Genomic DNA, 24,679 nt, shown 5'->3' on the forward strand with positions numbered 1-24,679 from the left:
AGTAAGACAAGACAAGTAATAAGGTTTAAGGACTAGAATGGAAGAAAATGGAAAAAATATTTTTTCAGAGAAAAATTGTGCTTAATTCTGGGTTTGACCTTGCTTTTTAAAGGCTCTACCAGGGACATGTGAGGAGCCCAGAACAGACACTGTGTCACGGAGTCGTGTGGGAGGTCCTGGGGGGCTCCTCTGCCAGAGCCAGCAACGCTGGGGGCCTGGAGGACCCGGGCGCGCTAACGCTGCTGTGTTCTTTGTCTCCGTAGCTTACTGGAGGTTTTGGCTCTGCGTTAGTGTGGTCTACGAACTGTTTCTCATCTTTATACTCTTCCAGGTAAGCAGTCTTTCTTGGTTGGATAAACTGTGGGAACTCAGGAGACGAGGAGGCCAGGGTGACAGGTGACAGAGGGGGTGTGGCACACCCTGCCCTCCAGAGCGCTGATAGGAAGCAGGGCCTGACCCCAGCAAAGGTGGGCTGAGGCTGCATGGGGACCTCCAGAAGCATCCGTCAGTGGGAGACTGACCGTGACCTTTCCGCAGGGTCTCAGTGGGTGGCACAGATGGCAGGAGGGGAGGCCTGGCGACGCTCACGCCTGGGGGTCTGTGCCCTTGGCATCGTGTCCACACCTGTGCAGGGACCGGGCACTGCGGAGGGGATGGCTCGCTGATTCACACCGGGCCATGCGTGCTCGCTGGGCTTTTTGGGTTTGGGTTTGTGGGTGGCCACACGTGGCTCTGTGGAGCCTCCTGGAGCACATTCCGAGAGGTGATCAGGGTGGAGGGTAGAAACTCATCTCAGTATTTCTTGGGTTAGGATGCTGCCACGGATGTCTGTTTTATTAATCCTGGTTCTGCTTAAGTAACGAGCACACATTTTGGTGGCTGCCTTTGGTGTGCAAAGGACTTTCTTCTTCATGTCCTCGAAACTCTGTCAGTGAGTGGCCAGGTTACTTATCATCATGGCAGAATTGACTTTGGGAGGGGGTGGCTGTGCACATCTACAAATTTTAGCACTTATACAGATTGTGGAAACTGCCCTGACCCCGCACCAGTGAGTGATCTGCCCGTCTCTGCAGTTTTGTGTCTGGGAGGCGTCGTGTGGACGGAGACGTCCTGTGGATGGAGGCGGGCGGTGTCCTGGGTGCTCTGCAGGCTCTCGCAGCTCCTCTGGGCTGACGGCGTTCCTTTGCACTGGACCACAGCGGCCTGTGCGCCAAATGCGGGAAGCACTTGGTTGTCAGGGCCAGGGCCGTCGTGAGCAGAGCTGGGCACTCCCGTGTGTGCTCACGGCCCCACCCTCCAGGGTGACACCCAGCAGCAGCGCCTCCGGCTCGGTGGGGGTGACTTTGAGAAGCTGCGAGCTGTCTCGCCCCGCGCTCCAGTCAGCACTTGGGGTCGTCAGGCGGCACGCGGTGGGATCTCGGGGCTCTGATCGGCGTTTCTCTGAGTCTAGTGGTGCCGGCCGCGTTTCCGTGCACTCGTTTGCCACGTGGGTGTCTCTTTATGGAAGTGTTCAAGTGTTTGCCCTTTTCAAAGATTGGGTTGTTAGTTTTTGTAGTCTTGTATTGTGATGGTTTTTCATGTCGTCCTAATATAAGGTCCTTGTTGGATGAGTGATTCATAAGTATTTTCCCCAAGTCTGTAGCTTGTCCTTCCATTGCTTAACAGTGTCATTCACGATTCTTCTATGGATTGTGACTTTGATGTCACATCTAAGATTTTTTTGGTCTAATACCAGGTTGTTAAGATTTTCTCTTGTGGGCCGGGCGTGGAGGCTCACACCTGTAATCCTAGCACTTTGAGAGGCCAAGGCGGGAGGATTGCTTGAGCTCAGGAGTTCGAGACCAGCCTGAGCAAGAGCGAGACCCCCATCTCTACTATAAATAGGAAGAAATTAGCCAAACAACTAAAAATAGAAAAAATTAGCTGAGCATGGTGGCATATGCCTGTAGTCCCGGCTACTCGGGAGGCTGAGGCAGGAGATCACTTGAGCCCAGGAGTTTGAGGTTGCTGTGAGCGAGGCTGACACCACGACACTCTAGCCCAGGCAACAGAGTGAGACTCTGTCTCAAAAAAAAAAAAAAAAAAAGATTTTCTCCTGTGTTTTTTACATTTTTTACATTCAAATTCCCCTCACGATGCCCTCAGGCACCTACCTTGCCCGTCACCTGGGGCTCACCTGTATATTGATTTTTGAGGAATTGCTAAACTGTTCTCCTCAGCAGTCGTACCATTTCCATCCCTACCAGCAGTGCACAGGGTTCCTGTTTTCCCACGTCCTCACAATCACTTGCAATTTCCCCTTTTTGGGGGGTTGTTTTTTAAAATTATCGTCATCCTAATTGGTGTGAGATGATTTCATTGTGGTTTCGGTTTGAATTTCCCTGGTGGCGAGTGACCATGAGCATCGTTTTGTGTGTTCAGTGGCCATTGTGTCTGTTCTTTGGAGACCCAGTGTGGTTTGGATTGATTTTTGTTTTAATGGTCAGTATTTTGATTTATTTATTTAAAATAAACTTTTAATTTTAAAACAGATGTGCAAATTGCAAAGCCAGTACAGAGAGTACCCATATGTCTGATACACAGTTTCCACTTTTTTTTTTTTTTTTTGAGACAGAGTCTCACTCTGTTGCCCGGGCTAGAGTGCCGTGGCATCAGCCTAGCTCACAGCAACCTCAAACTCCTGGGCTCAAGCCATCCTCCTGCCTCAGCCTCCTGAGTAGCTAGAACTACAGGCATGCGCCACCATGCCTGGCTAATTTTTTCTATATATATTTCGTTGGCCAATTAATTTCTTTCTATTTTTAGTAGAGACAGGGTCTCGCTCTTGCTCAGGCTGGTTTCAAACTCCTGACCTTGAGCGATCTGCCTGCCTTGGCCTCCCAGAGTGCTAGCCTCCACTATTAATGATGCATTAGTTTGGCACATTTATTACAAACAACCAATATGACACATTGTTACCTCAAGTCCATTCTTTATTCAGATTTCTTTAGTTTTTACTTAATATCTTCTTTTTGTCCCAGGAAATCACATTACATCTAAATGTTTGGTCTTTTTAGTCTCCTCCTGCATGTGACAGTTTCTCAGCTGCTCCTTGTTGCGACTGTGACCTGGGCGGGCAGGGGGAGGAGGGTGGGGTGGGTGTGTGTGGTAGATGCATGGAGGAACATTTGAAATTGGGAAGTGCGAGTCCTCTTCCTTTGTTCTTCTTTTGCAAGGTCCTTTTGAATTATCTAGGTCTCTGGCGTTTCAAAATGAATATAAAGATCACCTTTTCCATTTCTGTAAAAAGAGCAGGTGAAAAAAAATTTTTTTTTTTTTTTTTTTTGCGACAGAGTCTCACTCTGTTGCCCTGGCTAGAGTGCCGTGGTGTCAGCCTAGCTCACAGCAACCTCAAACTCCTGGGCTCAAATGATCCTCCTGCCTCAGCCTCCCGAGTAGCTGGGACTACAGGCATGGGCCGCCATGTGCAGCTAATTTTTTCTATATATTTTTAGTTGGCCAATTTCTTTCTATTTTTAGTAGAGATGGGGTCTCGCTCTTGCTCGGGTAGGTTTTTTTTTTTTTTTTTTTTTTTTTTGAGACAGAGTCTCACTTTGTTGTCCAGGCTAGAGTGAGTGCCGTGGCGTCAGCCTAGCTCACAGCAACCTCAAACTCCTGGGCTCGAGTGATCCTTCTGCCTCAGCCTCCCGGGTAGCTGGGACTACAGGCATGCGCCACCATGCCCGGCTAATTTTTTCTATATATATCAGTTGGCCAATTAATTTCTTTCTATTTATAGTAGAGACGGGGTCTCGCTCTTGCTCAGGCTGGTTTTGAACTCCTGACCTTGAGCAATCCGCCCGCCTCGGCCTCCCAAGAGCTAGGATTACAGGCGTGAGCCACCGCGCCCGGCCAAGCAGTTGAAATTTTAATACACATCGTGCTGAGTCTGTAGATCTCTGTTGGGAATGTTGTCACCCTAAGACTATTGAGTCTTTCCATTTATTTAGGTCTTTAATTTCTTTCAACAATGTTCTGTAGTTTTCAGAGTTTAAATTTTGCACTTCATTCAGTTTATTTCCAGGTGTTTTGTTCATTTTGATGTTATGTAAATGGAATTGTTTTCTTTCTTTCTTTTTTTTTTTGAGACACATTCTCGCTTTGTTACCCAGGCTAGAGTGAGCGCCGTGGCGTCAGCCTCGCTCACAGCAACCTCAAACTCCTGGGCTCAAGCAATCCTCCTGCCTCAGCCTCCCAAGTAGCTGGGACTACAGGCATTCACCACCATGCCCGGCTAATTTTTTCTATATATATGAGTTGGCCAATTAATTTCTTTTATGGTAGAGACAGGGTCTCGCTCTTGCTCAGGCTGGTTTCGAACTCCTGAGCTCGAGCAATCTGCCCGCCTCGGCCTCCCAGAGTGCTAGGATTACAGGTGTGAGCCACCTCGCCCGGCCGGAATTGTTTTCTTAATTTCATTTTTGCCTTGCTCATTGCCAGTGCATAGAATTGCGACTTACTCTTGTGTGTTGACCTTGTGTTCTGAGACCTTGCTGGGCTTGTTCATTAGCACTAATAGTTTGTGGTTTGGAAAAGGGGTTTTTTTTGGTGGATTTTCTGTATTCAAGATCGTGTCATCTACGAATAAGGATAGTTTTGCTTCTTCGCTTCCAGTCGGAATGCCTTCTCCTTGCTTTTCTTGTCAACTGCCCTGTCTGGAGGCTCCAGTGCGGTGTTGACTGCAGCCGGCAGGGACGGACTTGCTCGTCTTACTCCTGGTCTCTGGAAAGCACCAGGTCTCTACCCACCGAGTCTGTCAGCGTGGGGTTTCATGGGTGCCCCATCAGGTGGGGAAGTTCTGGTGCATTCCTAGGTTCTTCAGCATTTTTTTTTTTTTTTTTTTTTTTTTGAGACAGAGTCTCACTTGCTTGCCCAGGCTAGAGTGAGTGCCGTGGCGTCAGCCTCGCTCACAGCAACCTCAGACTCCTGGGCTCAAGCAATCCTCCTGCCTCAGCCTCCCGAGTAGCTGGGACTACAGGCACGAGCCACCATGCCCGGCTGATTTTTTATATTATATATATTAGTTGGCCAATTAATTTCTTTCTATTTTTATGGTAGAGACGGGGTCTCGCTCAGGCTGGTTTTGAACTCCTGACCTTGAGCAATCTGCCCGCCTCGGCCTCCCAGAGTGCTAGGATTACAGGCGTGAGCCACCGCGCCCGGCCTCTTCAGCATTTTTATCATGAAAATGCTTTTTCTGTGTGAAATGAGATGATGATATGGGTTTTTCCCTTGGTTATCATGATGTATTATATTGACTGATTTTCTTATTTTGAACCATCCCTGCATTCCTGGGATAAATCTTACTTGGTCATGGTGTAGAACCCTTTCTGTATACTGCTGGATTTGGTTTCCTAGTATTTTGTCTAGGATTTTTGCATCCATATTCGTAATTGTATTGTCCAGTAGTTTTCCTGGAATCTTTTTTCTGATTTGGGCATGGGCATCAGTTAGGATTTGTGTGCTGTCTTTCTCATGGCTTGACTAGGATCCAGGCACAGGCCATCACTACGGCTTGTCACTGGTGGTGCCGACCCGACCGCCTGGCTGGGTGTCTGTGAGGTTTCTCCCTGGGCAGTGACTCTTTACTGCCCCACACCCTGGGAGTCTGTCCCACCCACTCGGAGGGGTTCGTGCTGCAGGACAAGGCAGAGCACCGTGTCCTGCACTGTCCGCCTCTGTCCCCTGAGACTGTGTGCCACCTGCTCCAGCCCCGGCCGAGCCCGATGGGGGGCCTCCTCTCTGTGTGGCCAGGGCCTGCGCTGAGCCACCTGCATGTTCTCATTCCCGCCGCGCCTCCTGGACCTCTGCTTGGCCATCTGGTCTCCAGGCCACCGAGCCTCCTCCTCTTTGTCACTTGGCTGGTGGCTGGAGGGGCTTAAAGGGAGAGTCAGGCCTACTCAAGGGCGAACCCCCTCCCTGGAGGGACAGTCCCAAAGTGGTTCTAAGACCAAGAGGAACATCTGGCTAACATTGGTGTCTGTGTGTCTGGGAAAGGCTGTTGTGTGTCATATGAAGACAGAAGAGATGTCCCATGAAGGTGACTCCTCCATGAGGGTGTCTGGCCCTGCAGACCCATTGGGGGTGGCGGGCAAAGGCAGAAGCACACGGCCGCCTCCGTGGCCCATCTGACCGGTGTTCCGAGTCCCACCACCTGCTCCGGGGTGAGCACAGGTGCAGAGACGTGGGGCAGAACTCTAGGGGTTCCCTCCCGCACCCGCCACCTTGCCAGGTCTCAGGACCCCTGGTCTCCAGCCCTGCCTAGGGTGGGAGAGCCAGCGAGGCAGGGCACTGCACTGGACAGGCGGACGGAGACGCAGCCACACATGGGACCCGAGTTCCCAGCCGCCACCCACTCCTGGCCCCACTAACGATGACGTTGGCCTTGCAGACTGTGCAGGATGGCCGGCAGTTTCTGAAATACATCGACCCCAGCCTGGGGGTCCCACTGCCAGAGAGGGACTATGGGGGAAACTGCCTCATCTATGACGCAGACAACAAGACTGACCCCTTCCACAACGTCTGGGTAAGGGCTGGGAGTCCTGAGGTGGGTCCCTCTCAGGTGCGGCACTGGCCCCCCGAGGGTCAGGCACCGTGTTGGGTGCCCAGGCATAAGGGGTTTCACAAGCTCCGTGACTGCATGAGGTTGTCACCCACAAGAGGGTCTCCTCCTGGTCCAGAGACTTGCTCTGGCCAGTCAGTTTAGATGGGGCTCCCAGGGGTGGGGCACCTGATCTCTGGGCTGTCCGGCGTGTCACCTGCAGGGGCCGAGGGAGCGTCCCCCAGGCCGGCGGGCGATGCTCAGAGGTTCTGTGGTCCCAACTGGCCTGCCAGCGATGGGGGAGCTGAAGCAAGGGGTGGGGCTGCACCTGAGGGTCAGGCCTGTCGCCCACAGGACAAGCTGGATGGCTTTGTTCCCGCACACTTTCTCGGCTGGTACCTGAAGGTATGGCAGCCTCCTCTTCTGACCCGACACCCTTCCCTGCCCTGCACTCTGGGCTGTTTCTGGCCACACGGTTGACCCTCTGTGCGCTTTGAGTGTGGTGGGTGAGAGAGCCCTGGCCGTGAGGCACTGTGCCTCCCGCAGGGTCTGTGAACACTCCTGGGAGCCCCGAGTCTCCCATCAGGGCTGGAACAGATCCTTGCTCTGTCCCCAGCATTGCAGGGGCCAGTTAGGGAAGGAGACAGAGAGAGAGAGAGACAGGAAGTCCCACCCCAGCCTGGGCTCATTCACCACTCCTGTCCCACTTCTGAAGGAGGGGGCTGGCGCTACCTACAGGGCCAAGAGCAGTGCCTGAGTTACCCCACGCTTACGCAGTAGCCCCGGCATGCGGCCTTGGCTGGCCTGGCGGGGGGACCAGGCCTTCCCTGTGGAGGTCTGAGCTCAGGGCCTGGGCATGTGGACACTGCCTCATTTGCTGAAAGTCTTAAAAATCAAGGCTCTTGGGGAGATAGCTGCCCACCTCACATGCTCACCCTGGACCTTACTGGGCCCGGGGGGCCCTGCTGGTTGGGAGGTGGGGCTGGCATTCCCCGTGGGTGAGGCTTGTGTGCGAGGAGACCCCCCTTGCACGCTCAGCGATGAGCCCCGACCCTGGCGTGCGTCCCACAGACGCTGATGATCCGGGACTGGTGGATGTGCATGATAGTGAGCGTGATGTTCGAGTTCCTGGAGTACAGCCTCGAGCACCAGCTGCCCAACTTCAGCGAGTGCTGGTGGGACCACGTAGGTGCCCTGTGCGGCCTCCCAGGGCGGTGGGCTCAGGCCTGGGGTGGGGCTGGTGCGTCCTGGGGCAGGCCGGACGTGATAGGGTTGGCTGTGGGTGTGGCCAGTCCTTGTGCCCCCAGATCTGTGGGGCAAGGTGTCGCCTTCTGGTGCTGGGTGGGGGTCCCACGGGTGTCTGCCTCCCCCCTGGTTCCTGCCCCCAGTGGATCATGGACGTGCTCATCTGCAATGGGCTGGGCATCTACTGCGGCATGAAGACCCTCGAGTGGCTGTCCCTGAAGACCTACAAGTGGCAGGGCCTCTGGAACATTCCAACCTACAAGTACGTCTTGGGAACCTCAGTGGGACGTGGGTGGGTGTGGCACTTGAGGTGACTTCTGCTGCCCTGCCTCGGTGGACCCAAGGGCCAGGCCTGTCCAACATGCTGCTGGGGAGTGGGGGGGCCTTCCAGAATCTCCACTGTGTTGCACCAGCCACCCTGGCACTGCCCCTTGCTTGTGGTCTCGTTATGAAGCAGTTGCCAGCTCTCTGTTGTTTTTACTTTGGAATTTGAAAAAAAGAAACAAACGTCTAAGAAAAGTCCTGTGGCCATACTGGGGAGGTCTCTCCTCCTGTCGGTGCCCTAGGCCCACTTGGGGCCAGGGCCGCGCTGGCTGGGATGGAAGCGGGTTCTAAACGGGAGGCCCGCGGCAGGTGGGGCTTGTGCCTGGGTGCCTACACCCAGTTGCTCTGCCTCTGTCCCCGGGGCTGGCGCTGCCCCACAGCTAGAGAGTGGCCTGGCGGCACCTCGTGACCTGGAGCAGAGCAGTCCTGGGGTGTGAGGTGGGGCTTGGGTAGGCCCTCGTCCTCAGGCTGATGGCTGTCTGGTCGCCAGGGGCAAGATGAAGAGGATCGCCTTCCAGTTCACGCCCTACAGCTGGGTCCGCTTCGAGTGGAAACCTGCCTCCAGCCTGCGCCGCTGGCTGGCCGTGTGTGGCATCATCCTGGTGGTAAGGCCGGGCTGCCCTGTGGTCGTGCGGCTGACTGGGCAGCCAGAGCAAGGGCTCACCCTCCTCCGCACGCTCTTCCGTCCTCCAGTTTTTGTTGGCGGAACTGAACACATTCTACCTGAAGTTCGTGCTGTGGATGCCACCTGAGCACTATCTGGTCCTCCTGCGGCTGGTCTTCTTCGTAAACGTGGGCGGCGTGGCCATGCGCGAGATCTACGACTTCATGGACGACCCGTGAGGGCTGCAGGCCGGGGCTGGGGTGCGGGGAGGAGGCGTGGAGGGCAGGAGGCAGAGCCTGGGTGTGGTGGCCTGGAGGACCCCACATGGGTTGGGGAGCTGGGCCAGCTGCTGCCCCCTCTGCAGGAAGCCCCACAGGAAGCTGGGCCCGCAGGCCTGGCTGGTGGCAGCCATCACGGTCACGGAGCTGCTCATCGTGGTGAAGTACGACCCGCACACGCTCACCCTGTCCCTGCCCTTCTACATCTCCCAGTGCTGGACCCTCGGCTCCATCCTGGTGCTCACCTGGACCGTCTGGCGCTTCTTCCTGCGGTCAGTGGGGGCAGGGATGGTGTTCTTAAAGGAGGGCCCCTGCCCCGGCCAGCTGTTTTCCTCGTCTCCTGGCACAAGCTCTGCTGCAGTTTGTTTAAGTGGCATTTGAGCAGCTGTCCCTGCCCAACTTCTGGCTGCTGCTGTGCAGGCCTTCCTGGGACAGCCAGCCTGGGCCCCTCCTGACCCACGGTCTCCCAGGGGCTTGGCCCTCCTGACCTCTGAAGGGATGAAGGTGCACAGGTGTCCAGGGGCCTGCACCGGGGGCTGGTGCGGGAGCAGGTGTGATCGGGCCTCCCTGCCCCCACCCCCAGGGACATCACCTTGAGGTACAAGGAGACCCGGCGGCAGAAGCAGCAGAGCAGGGGAGGCCCAGGCAGAGCCGTTGGCAACGGGGACCAGCACCTGCTGGGGCTGGACGAAGACCTGCCAGGGCCTGGGGTGGCAGAGGGGACGGAGGAGCCAGCTCCAAACTGACCTGCGCCTCAGCCACCCCGGGGGCCTCCCAGAACCCAGGCCGCTCAGAACCGCTGCCGGGCTTGCCCTGAGGTTTTATTTTCCTTCCTCCTGCGCACTCCACTCAGCAGGGATTGAGGAGGGGGTGAAGGGAGCCCCGCCCTGGCTGCTTCTACGTGTGTGCATGTGAGCGTGTGCACACGGGTGACTGCGTGTGGTATGCACGTGTGTCCTTGGCTCCAGGGCAGCTGGTTCGTCTGGAGTGAGGTCCCTGCTCCCCTCCTGCCCGCTCAGCCCACTGGCCTCCGACCTCGAGTGCCCCGTCACCCGGCCCTGGCACGGCCCCGCCTGGCACCGGCTGCCCCCTCTCCACGCCCTGTGCCCCAGCTGCTCTGAGGCAGCGTGGTGGGGTCCAGAGGCCCCTCCTGGCGGCGTGTACAAAGGACAGTCGACCACAAACACTCCGTGGCGAGAGGCGTCGATCCGGGCGGCAGCACTGAGCCATTTCCTCGAGTCCTCGTCAGGCAGACTGACCTGGCGGTGTGTGGATCGCTGGACTGGCCCCTCAGGGTACACTGAGTCAGAAACTCCAAGGGCCAGAGGCCTGTAACTGGGTGCTGAGACCCGTGTCTGTGGCTCCCTGAATTTAGGGTCATCCCCATGAGCAAAGAGAACAAATAAAGTGGCGACAAAGGTCTGCAGCCTCCTCCTCCCTGCCTCCCACACTTCCCGGGAAACCCCGCCAAGCACGGTGGGGCCAGCAGGCTGGCTCTGCCTCTGCCCAAGGCCCCTGGGTACGGCGGGTGCGTGTGTGGGACGCCGGGCCACCTCCCCACCTGCTGCATCTGTCCCTGGCTGCGCGATGGGGCTGGCGACCACTGGGCAGTGGCCACAGGGTTCCTGGGAGGGGCAGCCACATTCTCAGGCTGGAATTTTTAAAAGGTTACCATGAAAATTTTCAAATGCATACGAAGAGTCAAAAGTGCAGTGGAAAATTTCCACTCTCCGTTAAGTCGTGAGGCTGGAATGTGGGGCGCACTTGAGAACAGCACCCCAGACGCCTCTGCACAAGGACGTGCTGACGCCCTGCCCTGCCCAGCGCCCAGCCAGGCCCTGCCCAAGAGCCGGCAGGTCAGCTCCCCGCAGTAGTGTCTTTGAGTCCTGTGCTGTGTCCCCAAGGCTGTCCCTCCATGGGCCTCTGTGGCCCTGAGAGGGCCAGGGTCACGCTGGCTGCCCTCATGCCCATCTGGAGCAGCTTGACGCACCCTCAGCACCCCTGGAGGCTTGTCCTGGTCCCTCACGTGTGGCAGCTTTGACCCCTTGGTGAGAGTGGCTGCCCCGTCTCCCCGCTGCAGGGACCGCCTCCCTCACGCCCCCTAGGCCACTGCCACCCCTCTGGGCTGCGTCTGGGTGGGTGGAGGTGGCACCTTGCTGGGGTTCTGCCCCATCCCATCCTCACTTGTCCCAGCTCTGGTCTCTGAGGCTACAATACACTCCAGGACCACCTTGTGCGTTTCTTGCCCCGGGCCTGGGTCACCCTTTTCTCCAGGGAGCCTTGGATCCTCTGAGTAGGGGATCAGATTTGTCACAGAAACTTCAGATGGTGGGCACCTTAACGGGCGTCACAGCAGCAAACCTGAAGTTTCTGCCAGGCACTGGGGCCTCCGAGACTGAGGAGCATCCCGCAGGCCTCGTGCAGCAGCCCCCTCTGGACGTACAGGTCACCCCTGGGCTGCCCTGCCCTAGGGAAGACGAGGCCAGCGGGGCTTGAGCTGCGCCCGCCCACCCCATGCAGAGAGCAGAGCTGACGGGGCTCAGGCCGGAGGGGAAGGCGGGCGGGCGGTGTTCAGCCCCAGGCTGCAGACGGTCAGGCCAGGGCAGCTCCCGGCAGGCCACGCACAGCCAAGAGGTCCTGCCACCTGCGGGCTGACACGCCCCGTTCCCCCAGAGTGGCGGGAGGTGGGCTTCGTTAATAATGGCAGACAGAGGGCAAGACCACTGCTAGTCCTGGGCAGCGCAGTCTCCTCAGGGGGCCCCACAAGGAAGGACGGGCACCTCCTGCCACAAAAGTGCTTTAATGACTATAAAGTGTCTAAAATGTTCTAAAATAAGTTGATTTAAGCGTTTCTGTCCAGGCAAAGCTAGGACACCCACAGAGTGAGCACCCGGGGAGCAGGTCCACCCTGTGGGTGGGCTGAGTCTGCTGTCCAGGGAGAGCAGGTTCAGTAGCCTGGTGGCCAGCGGTGCTCTCAGGAGATGATCCTCAAGGACGGCTTGTGCTCCTCCAGGGCCCTCAGCTGGTTGTCCATCTCCTCAGACCAGTAGATGTCGTACAGGCTGCGCACGGGTGGGCAAGGAGTGGGCTGGGTGTCCCCGCCGCCCGCCCCCGCCCTGGTCTGCCTGAGCCCCCACCCCGGCGTCCACTCACACCAGCTGCTCTAGGGCGCAGGCCGGTTGCCGGAGGCTCTCTATCAGCTGCAGGACGCCCGGGTCTCCCATGCAGTTGTTGCTGAGGTCCAGCTCGCGCAGGCTGCGGTTGGCCAGCAGGGTCGAGGCGAGGCTGCCACAGCCACCATCAGTCACCTCACAGTCCCCCAGCCTGGGGGGAGCAGGGTGTAGAGGTCAGCACCAAGGATGGGCCACGTGACCTGGGCCTGTGTTGCCACCAGACCGTGGGATGGTGACGGGGGCCCACGCCCTGCATGCCCGAGGACCCTGTAATACGCCTGCTCCGACTGCCCCCCCCCCCAGCCCGGCAGCTGTATCTCAGTCCCAGTCTGGCCCCAGGCACATCAGACCGTGAATACAATGGACAGAGAGCTCTTTAGAAGCTGCCAAAGGATCACAGTGGATTACAGATCAGGACAGCAGAGCCTTCCCAGAAGACAGAAAACAGCACAGCACCACTGGCCAGTGCCGAGGGCCCACGTGCGGCCCAGGACTCCACACCCAGCCAAAGCGTCCACGGTTACCTCCGTATGACGGGTCTCAGGAAGCTGCTACAGAAGGTGCTTTAGCAAGAGTGGGGGAGACCAGGCTTCAAGCGTGGGACCCCTGACCCGCTTACTGTTAAAACAGGAACCACAGGCACACGCACCAGAGCACCCGCAGCACGGAGCCAGGCTGGCGCAAGCCCTGGCTGAGCTCATGCACACCCGCGTCGCCCAGCTTGTTGCTGCTCATCTGCAGCTCCAGCAGGGACTTGTTCTGCGCCAGCACCGAGCTGAAGTGGGGGCAGCACGCGGTGGTGAGGCTGCAGGTCTTCACCCTGTGGACAGGCGAGGGCTGGGCCACAGCCGCACCGGCCCTTCCCCCAGGCCCCCAGCACCCCCTTACCGGGCACCTGCCAGGCCACACCCCCTCCCGGGCAGGACCCGAGGGTCAGGGCTGAGCTGGCAGCCCCAGCGCCTCACCGCTCCCGCTGCCCCTCACCACAGTGACTCCAGCTGGCAGCTGGGATCCAGCAGGCTCTCGCACAGCAGCCGGGCGCCCGCGTCCCCCAGCTCGTTGCCGGCCAGGCTGAGCTCCTTGAGGCTCTCCTTGGCCCTGAGGACGCGGCACAGCTCCCGGCAGCCCTCGGCGGTGATGCCGCACTCCCAGAGCCTGCAGGGCAGCGACACGCTCTACAGACGCTCCGGGAGTGGGGAGGGCTCCCGGGACGACCGACCCCCGCTCCCCACCCCTGCTGCTGTAGGAGGCCGACTCACCACAGAGTCCTGAGCCGGGAGCTGGGCTGCAGCAGCCCGGGGCACAGCTCCGCCAGCCCCGCGTCGCCCAGCTGGTTGCTGCCCAGGTCCAGCTCCTTCAGCGAGGCCTTGGAAGCCAGGATGCCGCACAGGTCCCTGCAGTTGGCTGCCGTGACGCCGCAGCTCTCCAGCCTGGGGCACAAGATGAGTGTGGGAGCAGGGACCCCACCCCCGCTCCCCACCCCCTGCCCGGCCCGCGCCTACTTGAGCGACTCGAGCTGGCAGGCGGAGTCCTTCAGGCCCTGGCACACCACGCGGACGCCAGCCTCGCCGATGTCATTGTTGCTCAGCATGAGCTCCTTGAAGTCCGGCTTGGCCCTGAGCACCGAGGCCAGGGGCTCGCAGCTGGCAGCCGTGAGGTTGCAGTACTCCAGCCTGGGGTAGGCAAGCAGGTCTCAGCCCCCGAACGGGACCGGCCGAGGGTGCAGCGCCAGGGAGCCCCTCGGGAGGTGGTGTCCCCTTAGCACCGTTGGAGCGCCCAGGCCCAGAGAGCCACCTTCAGGGCTCAGGTTGGGCAGGGAGCGCCCAGAGCTCCAGCCCATGTGGACACTGGAAACCCTTCACCAACCAAGAGGCCCACCTCACACCCCAGGGCTCCGCCAGACCTGGGAGAAATCACACGCTTGGCTGGGCCACCTGACCCGGTTCCCGCCATGGGGTCCCAGGATGGCTGCCAGCTCCTTGCAAGGGCAACTGGACGGGAGGTGGGAGACGAGGAGACCCCAGTCCCCTCCTCAGAGCTCCCTGCAGCCCATGAGCAGTGGAGGGGGCAGCGGGGAACCACCCCGCAGGGCACACACTCACTGCAGCCTTTCCAGGTAGCACCGGGGGTCCAGGAGTCCCTCGCAGAGCAGCCGCAGGCCCCCGTCGCCCAAGGGGTTGTCGCTGAGGTGCAGCTCGCGCAGGGTGGGCACAGAGCGCAGCACGGCGGGGAGGACCCCGCAGCCGGCCTCGGTCAGGCAGCAGTTCTGCAGGCTGGCGCACACCGGCCATCAGGGCCTCCCCAGGGCCAGGCTGCACCTTGCAGGGGGCAGGTCTGTGCCTGCGCCTTCCCTGGGCGGGGCTCTGGGTCTGCAGGGCTACGGGGCGGGCCGTGTCTGCAAAGCCCTTGTCAGCAGGGTGGTGACAGGAGGGGCCCCGGCCCCGCAATGTGTGGACACCACCCCGTGTGCCTCTGATTGAAGATGACACGCCCGCAGCCACCGCTGCCCCCCGTAGCCCCTGCAAGCCCGGGCAGGGGCGCCCACTCACCTCAGCTTCTGGATCTTGCAGGTGGGGCTCTGCAGGCCCTGCAGCACCAGGTGCACGCCGGCATCGCCCAGCTCGTTGCTGCGCAGGCTGAGCTCGGTCAGGGCAGGGTTGGCCCGCAGGGCGGAGCTGATGTCCTGGCACCGCACCTCCGTGAGGCCACAGTCGTCCAGCCTGCAGAGGGCAGGACCCCTGGAGTCACCGTGTGGCCACACCAGCCTCACACTCAAGGACCACGCCCAACGCAGGGTGTGGCCCAGCAGTGGGCCAAGAAATCAGCAAGATGGGTCACACCAGGATGTTTCAAAAACAACACAAAAAACAGGAAGAATTGCTTTACAAACTAATGTTTAAGAGACTCAAACACGTACAGATGTGTGTCTGGGGCGCAGTGTATTCTCCGTGTCCTGCCGTGGGGCACAGAGCACGAGGGCGCCTGGTCTGTCTAGAGAGGTGACGGCTGGGGGAAGTGCTTGGGACAGGACACGGCAGCCAGCGGGAGTGGCTCTGGCAGTGAGATGCGTGAGCAAAAATAAACAATGATGCTCGATAGTAACTCAGCAAAACAACTATCTTCAAGCCATCCAGAGTAAACAAATAATTACAGGTAGGAGGGAAGCCAGCTGTTCACAAAAGAACGTTCATTGATAAATGTGGAGGGAATGACAGTCACAATACCACAGCAACAGCCGTTCCAGTACGAGCCATACGAGCCACCGACCAGCAGGCCAGAGTCTGAGCAGAAACAGTATCGGCAGAATCTCAAAGTGCCTCCCCCGACACTGGCCAGTGACGAGGGGAGAACAGCAGCTGCACAGAGGAGAAGCCCGGCAGACCCCACCTTAACCAGGTGGCCGTGTGGTGCCGTGACAGGCCCACGAGCCTGCGCCGGCAGGACCTGACAGCAGTGTGTGCATTTCTGCCAAAAACATGCGCCTTCAGCCACTAGAAAACCCCAGACAAGCCCAAACGGAGGGAGCCCGCACTCGCAGCTGTCAGAGCACCAGCACGTGGCTGGACAGGGCGACGGATAGGAGGGGCTGAGGGGATGGGAGGAGCAAACGCCACGTGGAACCCTGGGCTGACCAGGGACAGGGAAAGGACTTGGTGGGAAAGCAGACTCGTGCCTGCAGCTGGACCTGTTCAGGGCCAGCGCTGGCGTCTGTTTTGCCAAGTGCTCAGCTGCCACTGGACGCTGTCATCAAGGGAGGCTGGGGAGGGTGCACGGGAGCCCTGTGCTACCTCCCTGTCTCTTATGCAGATCTGAAACTACTTCACATAACACGCTCACGGGAGGACCACACAGGCACCCGTCTCTTGCTGTGAAACCTTTGGCACTGCTCGGTTTGTGAGAACTTGGAGGACAGCAGCCAGTCGGAGCGGCAGGGCCTGGCAGCACCTCCACGGCCGCTGACCCAGGGGCCTCAGCCCGGTCCTGCGCCCGTGTCACCAGAGGAAGGGAGGAGCCGAGCCCATGGGCCAGAGACCCCACCTGCCAGCCCCAGCCTGCGTCTAGAAAGGGTCTTACATTTCTAAGTAGTTGGAAAGAGCACAGGAATAACATTTCATGCCACATGAAAATTACGTGACATTCACGCTGCACGCCCATAAATAAAGTGCTCCCGAGTGCACACCCACCTGTGTGTCTGCCGGGGCAGAGGCCAGAGGTCTGCCTGCCAGGTGGGAGCCACTGCCCGAAGGAGCCCATGCCCACAGGCCTGCCCCCACCAGCACCCACAAGGCGGCCCGGGGCCTCACCTGACCACCTGGTACTGCTGGATCAGCGGGAGGAGCTCCGTCCACCTGGCGTCACTCAGCTGCTCACACTGGATGTCCAGACTCATGGTGGAGCTGAGGTGGCGCCTGCGTCAGAGGGAACGTCTCAGCCAAATCCCCCCAAGTGTGACAGGCCAGAGATTCTGCAAAGGGGGAAAAAGCCCAAACAGGCCCCCAGTGGGGCTGGTGCTTCGGGAAGAGCCACAGCCTCCCTGTCGTCACTCTCTCCTGCTCAGCCCCCCGGAGCAGACGTGGGGCAGAGGCTGCGCTTACCAGCTCCCCTGGCTAAGGCCACCAGTCAGGAGGCCTGGGGACAGGGATGTGGGATGCCAATGCCAGCCTCACCTCCTCCCCACCTGCCCTCAGTGGGCACCTCTTGCCCAGGAGAAGGTGGGGATGGCAAGTCTGGCCCAGGAAGCCCTGCCTCTTGTTTGCCTGGACAACGGCAGGGTGGGAGTGGGGTGTTCTGTGGGCCTGGAGAACCCAGGGCAGCACAGGGGCTGTGGAAACCCTCCTGTCCGCTTGGCCTGCATCTCGCTCTGAGGACAGGAGGGTCAGGCTCCCACTTGGTCAGGGACCCCCAGGATCCTGGACTCCAGGAGGCCACATGCAGCCTGGCCTCATGACCCCTGGGCAAGACCGAGAGGGTAGGGTGCTCCTGCGTGGCCACTGGGGGCATAAGCTTCCAAGACCCCCTTCTGGGGCTGGGGACATCATCCTCTGTGCCACCCAGGGCCAGCCACAGAGGAGCCAGGCTGTCAGGCAGGCTGGGTAACAGGTCCCAAAACCTCACCAGGGACAAGCTCAGAGCCTGAATGAAGGCGGCACTGCGAGGGTGTCCCTGAGGACCCAGCCGAGAGCACAGCACAGCTGCCCTGCCCCAGGTCAAAGGAAAGCGAAGCCATCGGAGCACCGTGGGACACCCACCCAGGCGGGCTCCAGCACACGCCATTGGCGGGCGGACACGTTCCCTGAGCAGCTGCCAAGCAGTGGCTGGGGACAAGGGCTGGGCAGGACCCACCCCGGGGTGTAGGGAACCTGGAGGGGTACCCTGGGACAGCCAGGGAGGGCTCCCTGGACAAAGTGACCCGTGACACTGACACAGGCGGAGGGGCAGCTGGGTTTCGTTCTAAAACCCGGGAAAGACGCACTGCTGGGGATGATGCAACCCCAGCCGCCCTCTACAAAGGCGCCAAACAGGATAACGCAGCCTCACATGAGTTCCTGGTTCCCCAATCCCCCTGCTTCCTGGAACGCTGCTCTGTCTCCTGTTTTACCCACGCCTGGCACGGCCTGGCCTTGCTGCGGGGGGAGGGGGCCCTGCCCACTCCCTTCCCAGCGCTGGTCAGGGTGACAGGGACAGTGGCCAAAGTGGAAGGAGGTGGCCCTGGTGCCAACCAGGAGGGAAGACATGCTCACACAGGCCTGCAGAGGAAACTGAGGCAAGCAAGGGCACCAGTAACTCACCAGGGTCACCCAGCCCACTGCCCTGAGCACAAGAACAAAACCAGCCCCGCCTGGGTCGGGGCCTAGGGAGGCCTGGGTGTGGTCACACAAACAGACTGGAATTCACAGGCACTGAGAGTCATCTGCTGACACACTGTGGGGGTGGGGGAGGAGGGGCCCAGGGCTGCAGATGGAAACTCTGACCCGTCCCCGTGAGGACCTCCAGCCCAGCACCCGCTCCCCAGTCCAGCCTGGGAGCACCGCTGCCTTCTGCACCCCAAGTGTCTTCTTCCGGGAAAGCACGTGCGAGTTCTCCGCCCATGGTCTGGGATTAAGGACATAGATGTGGGGTGGAGGTGGCGGCTGAACCCCCACCCCCTGGGCCAGACCCTGCCGTGACGCCGGCGGGGCCCTGGGACCAGGAAGATGCCTCTTAAGTTGCGCGGTTCACTGAGAAGCCCGTGTGACATCCCCCAAAGATGCCGCGCCTGCAACCTTCTCGAGACGCTACGAGGCCCCACAAGCGGGTTAAGGGCACGTTTCAGGCCCTCAGGGGACCCAGCGCCCCTGGCTGGGCTGCTCCCCGCTGCGGGCCGAGTCGGTCCGTCCGGGATCCGAACCGCAGTGGGCACAGGCCTCTCTGCCGCCCCTGCGCCCGGGCGGGCCGTCTGGGAGGCACCGGCCACGCTCGGCGGGTCCCACGGACCTGCTAGTCTGTGGGCTCCGCCGCGTATCAGAAGGCCCGGGGAGACCCCCAGAAAAAGCAGGCAGGGGGCGCCCCCGGAATCACGCCCGCCCGCTCCAGACGCTCACCTGCGCGCAGAGCCCAGGCCGCCGCAGCGCTCCTTCCGCGCAGGCCGGGCGGGGGCGGGGCTCCGGGGCGGGGGCGGGGCCTCGAGCCCCAGCGGGGTGTCCGCCCGGGAAGGGGGGGCCCCGCCCTGCCACCGCCCACCCGACCCTCTGGCCCGCACCCATGCTGCCCTCCACCCCTCCGGGCCTGGCCCGGCCTTTGCCCAAACGCGAGCGAAGCCCGGGCCGCTTTCCGCTGGTTGGCGGCAAAACCACGTCCCGTCCCACGTCCCACTTTCTGGCCCCAGCCGGCCTTTCGATTTTACCTCCCAGAACAAGCGCCTGTGCCCTCCCCCCGCCCCAGGCAGTTCTGCCGACCGGGACGCAGGCCTGACCACCCTCTCGGGGACCCCCACCCTCACGGAGAGACCCACCCGCACCAAGAGCCCCGTCACTGGAACCCCGCGTCGCCCGGACCCCCACACTGAGGACCCCCACCTTCGCCGAGACCCCAGCCTTACGGGGACCCCACCCTCACAGGGACCCCCACATCACGGAAAAGCCCACCAGCAACAAGGTCCCCGTCACTGGAACCCCGCGTCGCCCCGACCCCCACCTTCGCCGAGAGCCCACCCTCATGGGGACCCCCACCCTCGCCGGATCCCACCCTCACGGGGACCCCCACCCTCGCGAGACCCCACCCTCACGGGGACCCCCACCCTCGCCGGACCCCACCCTCACGGGGACCCCCACCCTCGTGAGACCCCACCCTCACGCGGACCCCCACAATAGCTGGCACCCCACCCTCATGGGGGCCGCCCACCCTCACCAGGGACCCACAGTATGCCGCCTCCCACGAGCAGGCCGGCCTCCAGGAATTCCCCAGAACACAGAAGTTAAAACACACCCGAGACACCCCTTTTTGCTGCCAGACAGGAAAAGATGGAAAGGGTGACCATAATTTGTTGTGGCTGAGGGGGGAGTGGGGGAGATGTGACGAGGCTTTCCGGGGAGCAATTTGGAATTCTGTGAAACGTGCACGCGCCACTCCGTTTCTGTGTATCGGGCCGCAGAAACATTCAGGAGTGAGCTTGGAAGACATGCTCAGCAATGTCTTTCACAGCGTTTTGTAACTATCCGAACCTGGAAACAATCCAAAGAGCTATCAGTAGGAAAATGGTTAAATACTTTGACACAGCACACCCTGCCAGTTGACAAGACTGCTACAGACAGGAAAAGATCTCCTAGGGTAGGCGGTTCATGCGGAGCGCGACTCAGATCAGTGCGCGATGCTCGCAAGAGCGGAGGTGGGCTGGAGAGTCTGTGCATCGCCACCGCAGGGCACGCACTTCCTGCACGCGCGCGCCCAGGCCCATTTATTCAAGGCGTCCCCCCAGTGACTTACCTGCAGGCGTTTTTTGGAGCACAAGGAGCTCCGTGTATTCCCACTGCGCAGGCATTCATCCATTCAACCAATGCTTATTGGACACCTACTGTGTACCAGGCACAGTTGTAGCAAAACAGGGCAAAGGTGTCAGCTCCCAGGGACTCACAGTCGAGTGGGTGCATGTACAGAATTAAAGTAGGGAGAGTGTGAGGTGGGGGCAATTACTGCAGGTAAGGGGGAGCAGGTGTGCTCGGGTGGCATGGAGGAGGTGAGGCCTGGCAGGGCGGGAGGTGGTGGGACAGGAGGTGGACTGGAGAGTGGTTTCAAAGGCACTGTACACAGTGCTCACTGCAGACCTGCCTTAATCATGGCTGGAGCCAGGAGCTGACCAGTGGCCTGAGGGGCTGGTTCTTCTGGGTTCTATAGTGAAGAGTTACTCAGTATGGGGAAGAAAATTTGGCTGGGCCAGCCCTTGCTTGTTGCCCTAGTTTGCTGGGTGCCAATAGGACAAAGGGATGGGGATCACCAACTCAGGGTCCAGGGTTCCAGGAGAGCCAGTGGCTGGGCAGGGGCAGTCCACACAGGTACAGACAACCCCAGGCACCTGCAGGCCAAGGGTGTGTCCAGCACCTGCCAAGGTGCTCAAGTTGCGGAATGCAGACAGCATGCATTCCTTCCACCCTTACATAGGAAAAGGAGGGCTACTGCAGCCTGGGGAAGGGTGAGAACACAGGGAGAAAGAGTAGGGGAGTGCTGTGGAGGGAGCCTCCGAGTGCACTAGAGCCCCTCCCAACTTTTATTTCTTCCTTTCTTTTAGACACAGGGTCTTGCTCTGTCGCCCACGCTGGAGTGCAGTGGCACGATCATAGCTCACTGTAACCTCAAACTGCCGGACTCAACCAATCCTCCTCCCTACGCCTCCCAAAGCTCTGGGAGTACGGGCATGAGCCATCATGCCTGGCCAACTTTAACATGGTTTTTATCACACAAGCAGTATGTGCTCCCTGCAGATAAATCAGAAGACAGAGATGAGAAAATGAAAAGTTCTAGAATCCTCATCTTCCAGAGATAAGCACTCTTGACATTCGTGTACCTGCTGATACGCCTTGTCTGTGCACAACACAGATTTTTAAAAAATAAAAATGGGGCCGGGCGAGGTGGCTCACACCTGTAATCCTAGCACTCTGGGAGGCTGAGGCGGGTGGATTGCTCGAGGTCAGGAGTTCGAAACCAGCCTGAGCAAGAGTGAGACCCCATCTCTACTATAAATAGACAGAAATTAATTGGCCAACTAATATATGTAGAAAAAATTAGCTGGGCATGGTGGCACATGCCTGTAGTCCCAGCTACTTGGGAGGCTGAGGCAAACTCCTGGATTGCTTAAGCCCAGGAGTTTGAGGTTGTTGTGAGCTAGGCTGACGCCACAGCACTCACTCTAGCCTGGGCAACAAAGCAAGACTCTGTCTAAATAAATAAAGAAAGAAAGAAAGAAAGAAAGATAAAAATGGTACACAGAGGTATGGTAGGCAGAAGAATGGCCCCAAAAGGTGTCCTAGTCCTAATCTCCAAGCCTGTGAAGTCATCTTATATAAGGGAAAATGAAAATCTCAGGACCATCCCCTAACTCCTCATGCAAATGAAGGTCAAGCCCAGAGGCTGAGTCCTAAACACCCTCTTCTGCATGAACAGCTGCTACTAACATCACATCAGCCAGATCTCCGTGGCAAGTAAAGGCCTCCGGCACCTACAAGGGCTGTCACCACAGATCACTTATAAGGAAATTCTTTGCTGGCCTCCCATAAACAAGCACTTGCAATTTGTAACTTTGAGGTCTGCGGTCTAAATTGAGCTACTGAAACTAAAGTCTGTTCAATGCATCCACCCAAATAAAATCTCAGTCGATGGAGGTTTATTAAGCCAAAGTTGAGTACTGGCCCAGGAAAAACACAAACCAAACCACAGCCGGTTACAGGTTTATCTTCCTAGATGCAGAACAGAGACGAGATGAGATCATTTTTCCACCTACCAAGGGACAGCTACATAACGGATGCTTCCTTCATTCCTTTTCTCTTGTAACATTTGCCTGATCTTATGTAAAATACAGATTTCCTGGGCCTCACAAGAACGAGACCACTTGTCTCACTGCCCACTCCCTCCTCTTGTTTTCTTTCTGTATGCCCTGCCCCCTTTATTTTTTTTTTAGAGACAGAGTCTCACTTTGTTGCCCAGGCTAGAGTGAGTGCCGTGGCATCAGCCCAGCTCACAGCAACCTCAATCTCCTGGGTTCAAGCGATCCTACTGCCTCAGCCTCCCTAGTAGCTGGGACTACAGGCATGTGCCACCATGCCCCGCTAATTTTTTCTACATATATTAGTTGGCCAATTAATTTCTTTCTATTTATAGTAGAGAGGGGGTCTCACTCTTGCTCAGGCTGGTTTCGAACTCCTGGCCTGGAGCAATCCTCCCACCTCCACCTCCCAGAGTGCTAGGATTACAGCCGTGAGCCACCACACCTGGCCCCGTCCCCTTTAAAAACTGAGTTCCCAAATTGCACTTCAGAAAAAGTCACAGATACGACTATGGTTTGTGTTTTTCCGGGAGTTTTTTCTGGACTCATCCTCCATTAACATCTTTGCCTCCGTCATTTATTTTGAGTTGTCACTTACGAGGCAAAACGGAATTTGCAAAAGTGACTCGGTTAAGGATTCTGAGATGGGGAGGTCATCCTGGGGTATCTGAGTAGGCCCAGTGCACTCAGTGACCCTATAAGGAGGGAGGCAGACAAAGGGGTTCGAAGATGGAAGGCAGCCCCTAGAAGCTGGAAAAGGCAAAGCAGCAGATTCCCCCTGAGAAATTCCAGAAGGAACCAGCACTGCTGAGAGCTCGAGTTTAACCCCCTAAAACTCATTTAGCACTTCTGACCTCCAGAAGTGTAAAATAACAAATTGGTGGTAATTTTGTTATTGCGGGGATTGCAATTGCTATAATAATCCCCACTTAAGAATCTGTATACAATGTAACTTTTAATGGCCACATTGTGAGCAAACACGAGCATTCCTCAGCTGATCTCTACGTGTGGACAGACTGTTTCCAGGTTTCCCATCACCCCAGAAAGGGGCCTGCTGGTTCTAAGGTCAAACTGCACTCCAGGAGTGCTGCGAGAATCCACCAGCTTCCGCCGAACCGCGGGCGGCCTGGCTGTGCGGTACCAGTGCTCAAGGTGCCTGGGCCCCTTTCTCCATCGCAGCCAACCCCGAGACAGTCCTGACGCCCGGGCCGTGCCGGGGCCGCCCGAGGGCCAAGACCGCCAGGGACGTGCCTTCCCCCGAGGCCTCGCAGGACGGGAGCCCGCCCGCCAGCGCTCCGGTGGGACGCGGGCGAGTCCTCTGCCTGGGCTGTGCTTCCTGGGGGTCGGCTCTTTGGGGAACAAGGTCAAAGGCTACGCAACGCAGGAAGACAGCTAAGCCGGGCAAGCGAGGAGGAACTGGGGTGGCACGAGGACGAACCACGCAGGCGCGGATCCGCCCACCGCGCCGGGACTCCCGGCATGCCCTGGGAAGGCGCGATGACGCCATTGGGCGCGCCACGTCCGCGGGCGCCCCGCCCCCGCCCGGCCCAGTCCCCCGCCGCCGCCGCCGCCACCGCCCCAGACCCCGGCCCGCCCCGCCCCCGACTCCGCCCCGCCCCACCTCGGGGCGCGTCTGGCCCGGGCAGCCCGGGCCGCGGGGGCGCCGGCGCGCGTGCACAGGAGCCGACCAAAGCTGGCGACGGCAAGGGCTGGCCGCGTCTGACGCATCACTTGAAGGACTGACCTCGAGGCGCCCGAGGGACTGTCGCTGGCCTGCAGACGCAGCGCGACGAGGCCGGTTCCGGACTGGGGCGGGCCGAACGGGGCCGGTTTCTGCGGGCGCCTGGGGCCCTGGCGGGGCAGGGCGAGCGGGGGCGGGCCCTGGGGCGGGGTCGGTGGTGGGGCGCGGCCTGGTGGGCGGGGTCTCGCGAGCTTGGCGAGGCAGGGTCGTGGGGCGGGGCTAAGCCGAACCTGCGGGGGGGGGGCCCGGCGGTGGGGCGCGGCCTGGTGGGCGGGGTCTCGCGAGCTTGGCGAGGCAGGGTCGTGGGGCGGGGCTAAGCCGAACCTGCGGGGGGGGGCCCGGTGGTGGGACCAGTCCTGGTGGGCGGGGTCTCGCTGGCGGGGCGGGGCTGAGTTCGGGGGCGGGGCTAGGCCGAGCCTGCGGGGGCGGGGCCGGCGGTGGGACCAGTCCTGGTGGGCTGAGTTCGGGGGCGGGGCTAGGCCGAGCCTGCGGGGGCGGGGCCGGCGGTGGGACCAGTCCTGGTGGGCGGGGTCTCGCTGGCGGGGCGGGGCTGAGTTCGGGGGGCGGGGCTAGGGAGGGGAGGGGTCTCGCCTGCCGTGGGCGGGCCTGGCGCAGGCCGCGACCTCCTGTACCCCTGAAGGAAGGACACAGGGAGGGAGGCCCGCGCCTGGGGGCGCCACCTGCCGGGAAGGGGATGGGGTCCTGGGAGCGCTCCTGGCCGG

General features: G+C 59.6%; 2 protein-coding genes across 6 annotated transcripts in view; one reads left to right on the forward strand and one right to left on the reverse strand.

The window, feature by feature from the left end:
• PTDSS2 (phosphatidylserine synthase 2) overlaps positions 1-10,453 on the forward strand; it is a 33,864-nt gene extending 23,411 nt beyond the window's left edge. The window contains exons 4-12 of the mRNA XM_012769561.2: positions 264-331; positions 6,431-6,565; positions 6,935-6,985; positions 7,652-7,765; positions 7,969-8,087; positions 8,640-8,754; positions 8,843-8,988; positions 9,118-9,303; positions 9,615-10,453. Of these exons, the coding sequence (XP_012625015.2) occupies positions 264-331; positions 6,431-6,565; positions 6,935-6,985; positions 7,652-7,765; positions 7,969-8,087; positions 8,640-8,754; positions 8,843-8,988; positions 9,118-9,303; positions 9,615-9,777 (1,097 nt within the window). The 3' untranslated portion in view covers positions 9,778-10,453. The remainder of the gene's footprint in view (positions 1-263; positions 332-6,430; positions 6,566-6,934; positions 6,986-7,651; positions 7,766-7,968; positions 8,088-8,639; positions 8,755-8,842; positions 8,989-9,117; positions 9,304-9,614) is intronic.
• A 1,359-nt stretch (positions 10,454-11,812) lies between these two features.
• On the reverse strand, positions 11,813-24,099 carry RNH1 (ribonuclease/angiogenin inhibitor 1). 5 transcript variants are annotated; one of them, XM_012769563.3, is made up of 10 exons: positions 23,961-24,099; positions 16,509-16,669; positions 14,754-14,924; positions 14,307-14,477; positions 13,707-13,877; positions 13,464-13,634; positions 13,189-13,359; positions 12,854-13,024; positions 12,185-12,355; positions 11,813-12,093 (listed from the first exon to the last, which is right to left on the reverse strand). In XM_012769563.3, exons 2-10 carry the CDS (start codon positions 16,592-16,594, stop codon positions 12,006-12,008), a joined length of 1,371 nt encoding a protein of 456 aa, XP_012625017.1. In that variant the 5' UTR covers positions 16,595-16,669; positions 23,961-24,099; the 3' UTR covers positions 11,813-12,005. The 5 variants fall into 5 exon arrangements, with proteins under 5 accessions (XP_012625017.1, XP_012625019.1, XP_012625016.1 ...); XM_012769565.3 differs by having other exon boundaries at positions 16,509-16,613; positions 23,961-24,098; XM_012769562.2 differs by having other exon boundaries at positions 16,509-16,613; positions 23,838-23,965.
• Positions 24,100-24,679: the final 580 nt, after the last annotated feature.

This window comes from Microcebus murinus, chromosome 4 (assembly GCF_040939455.1).
Source record: "Microcebus murinus isolate Inina chromosome 4, M.murinus_Inina_mat1.0, whole genome shotgun sequence".
Taxonomy (NCBI): Eukaryota; Metazoa; Chordata; class Mammalia; order Primates; family Cheirogaleidae; genus Microcebus; species Microcebus murinus.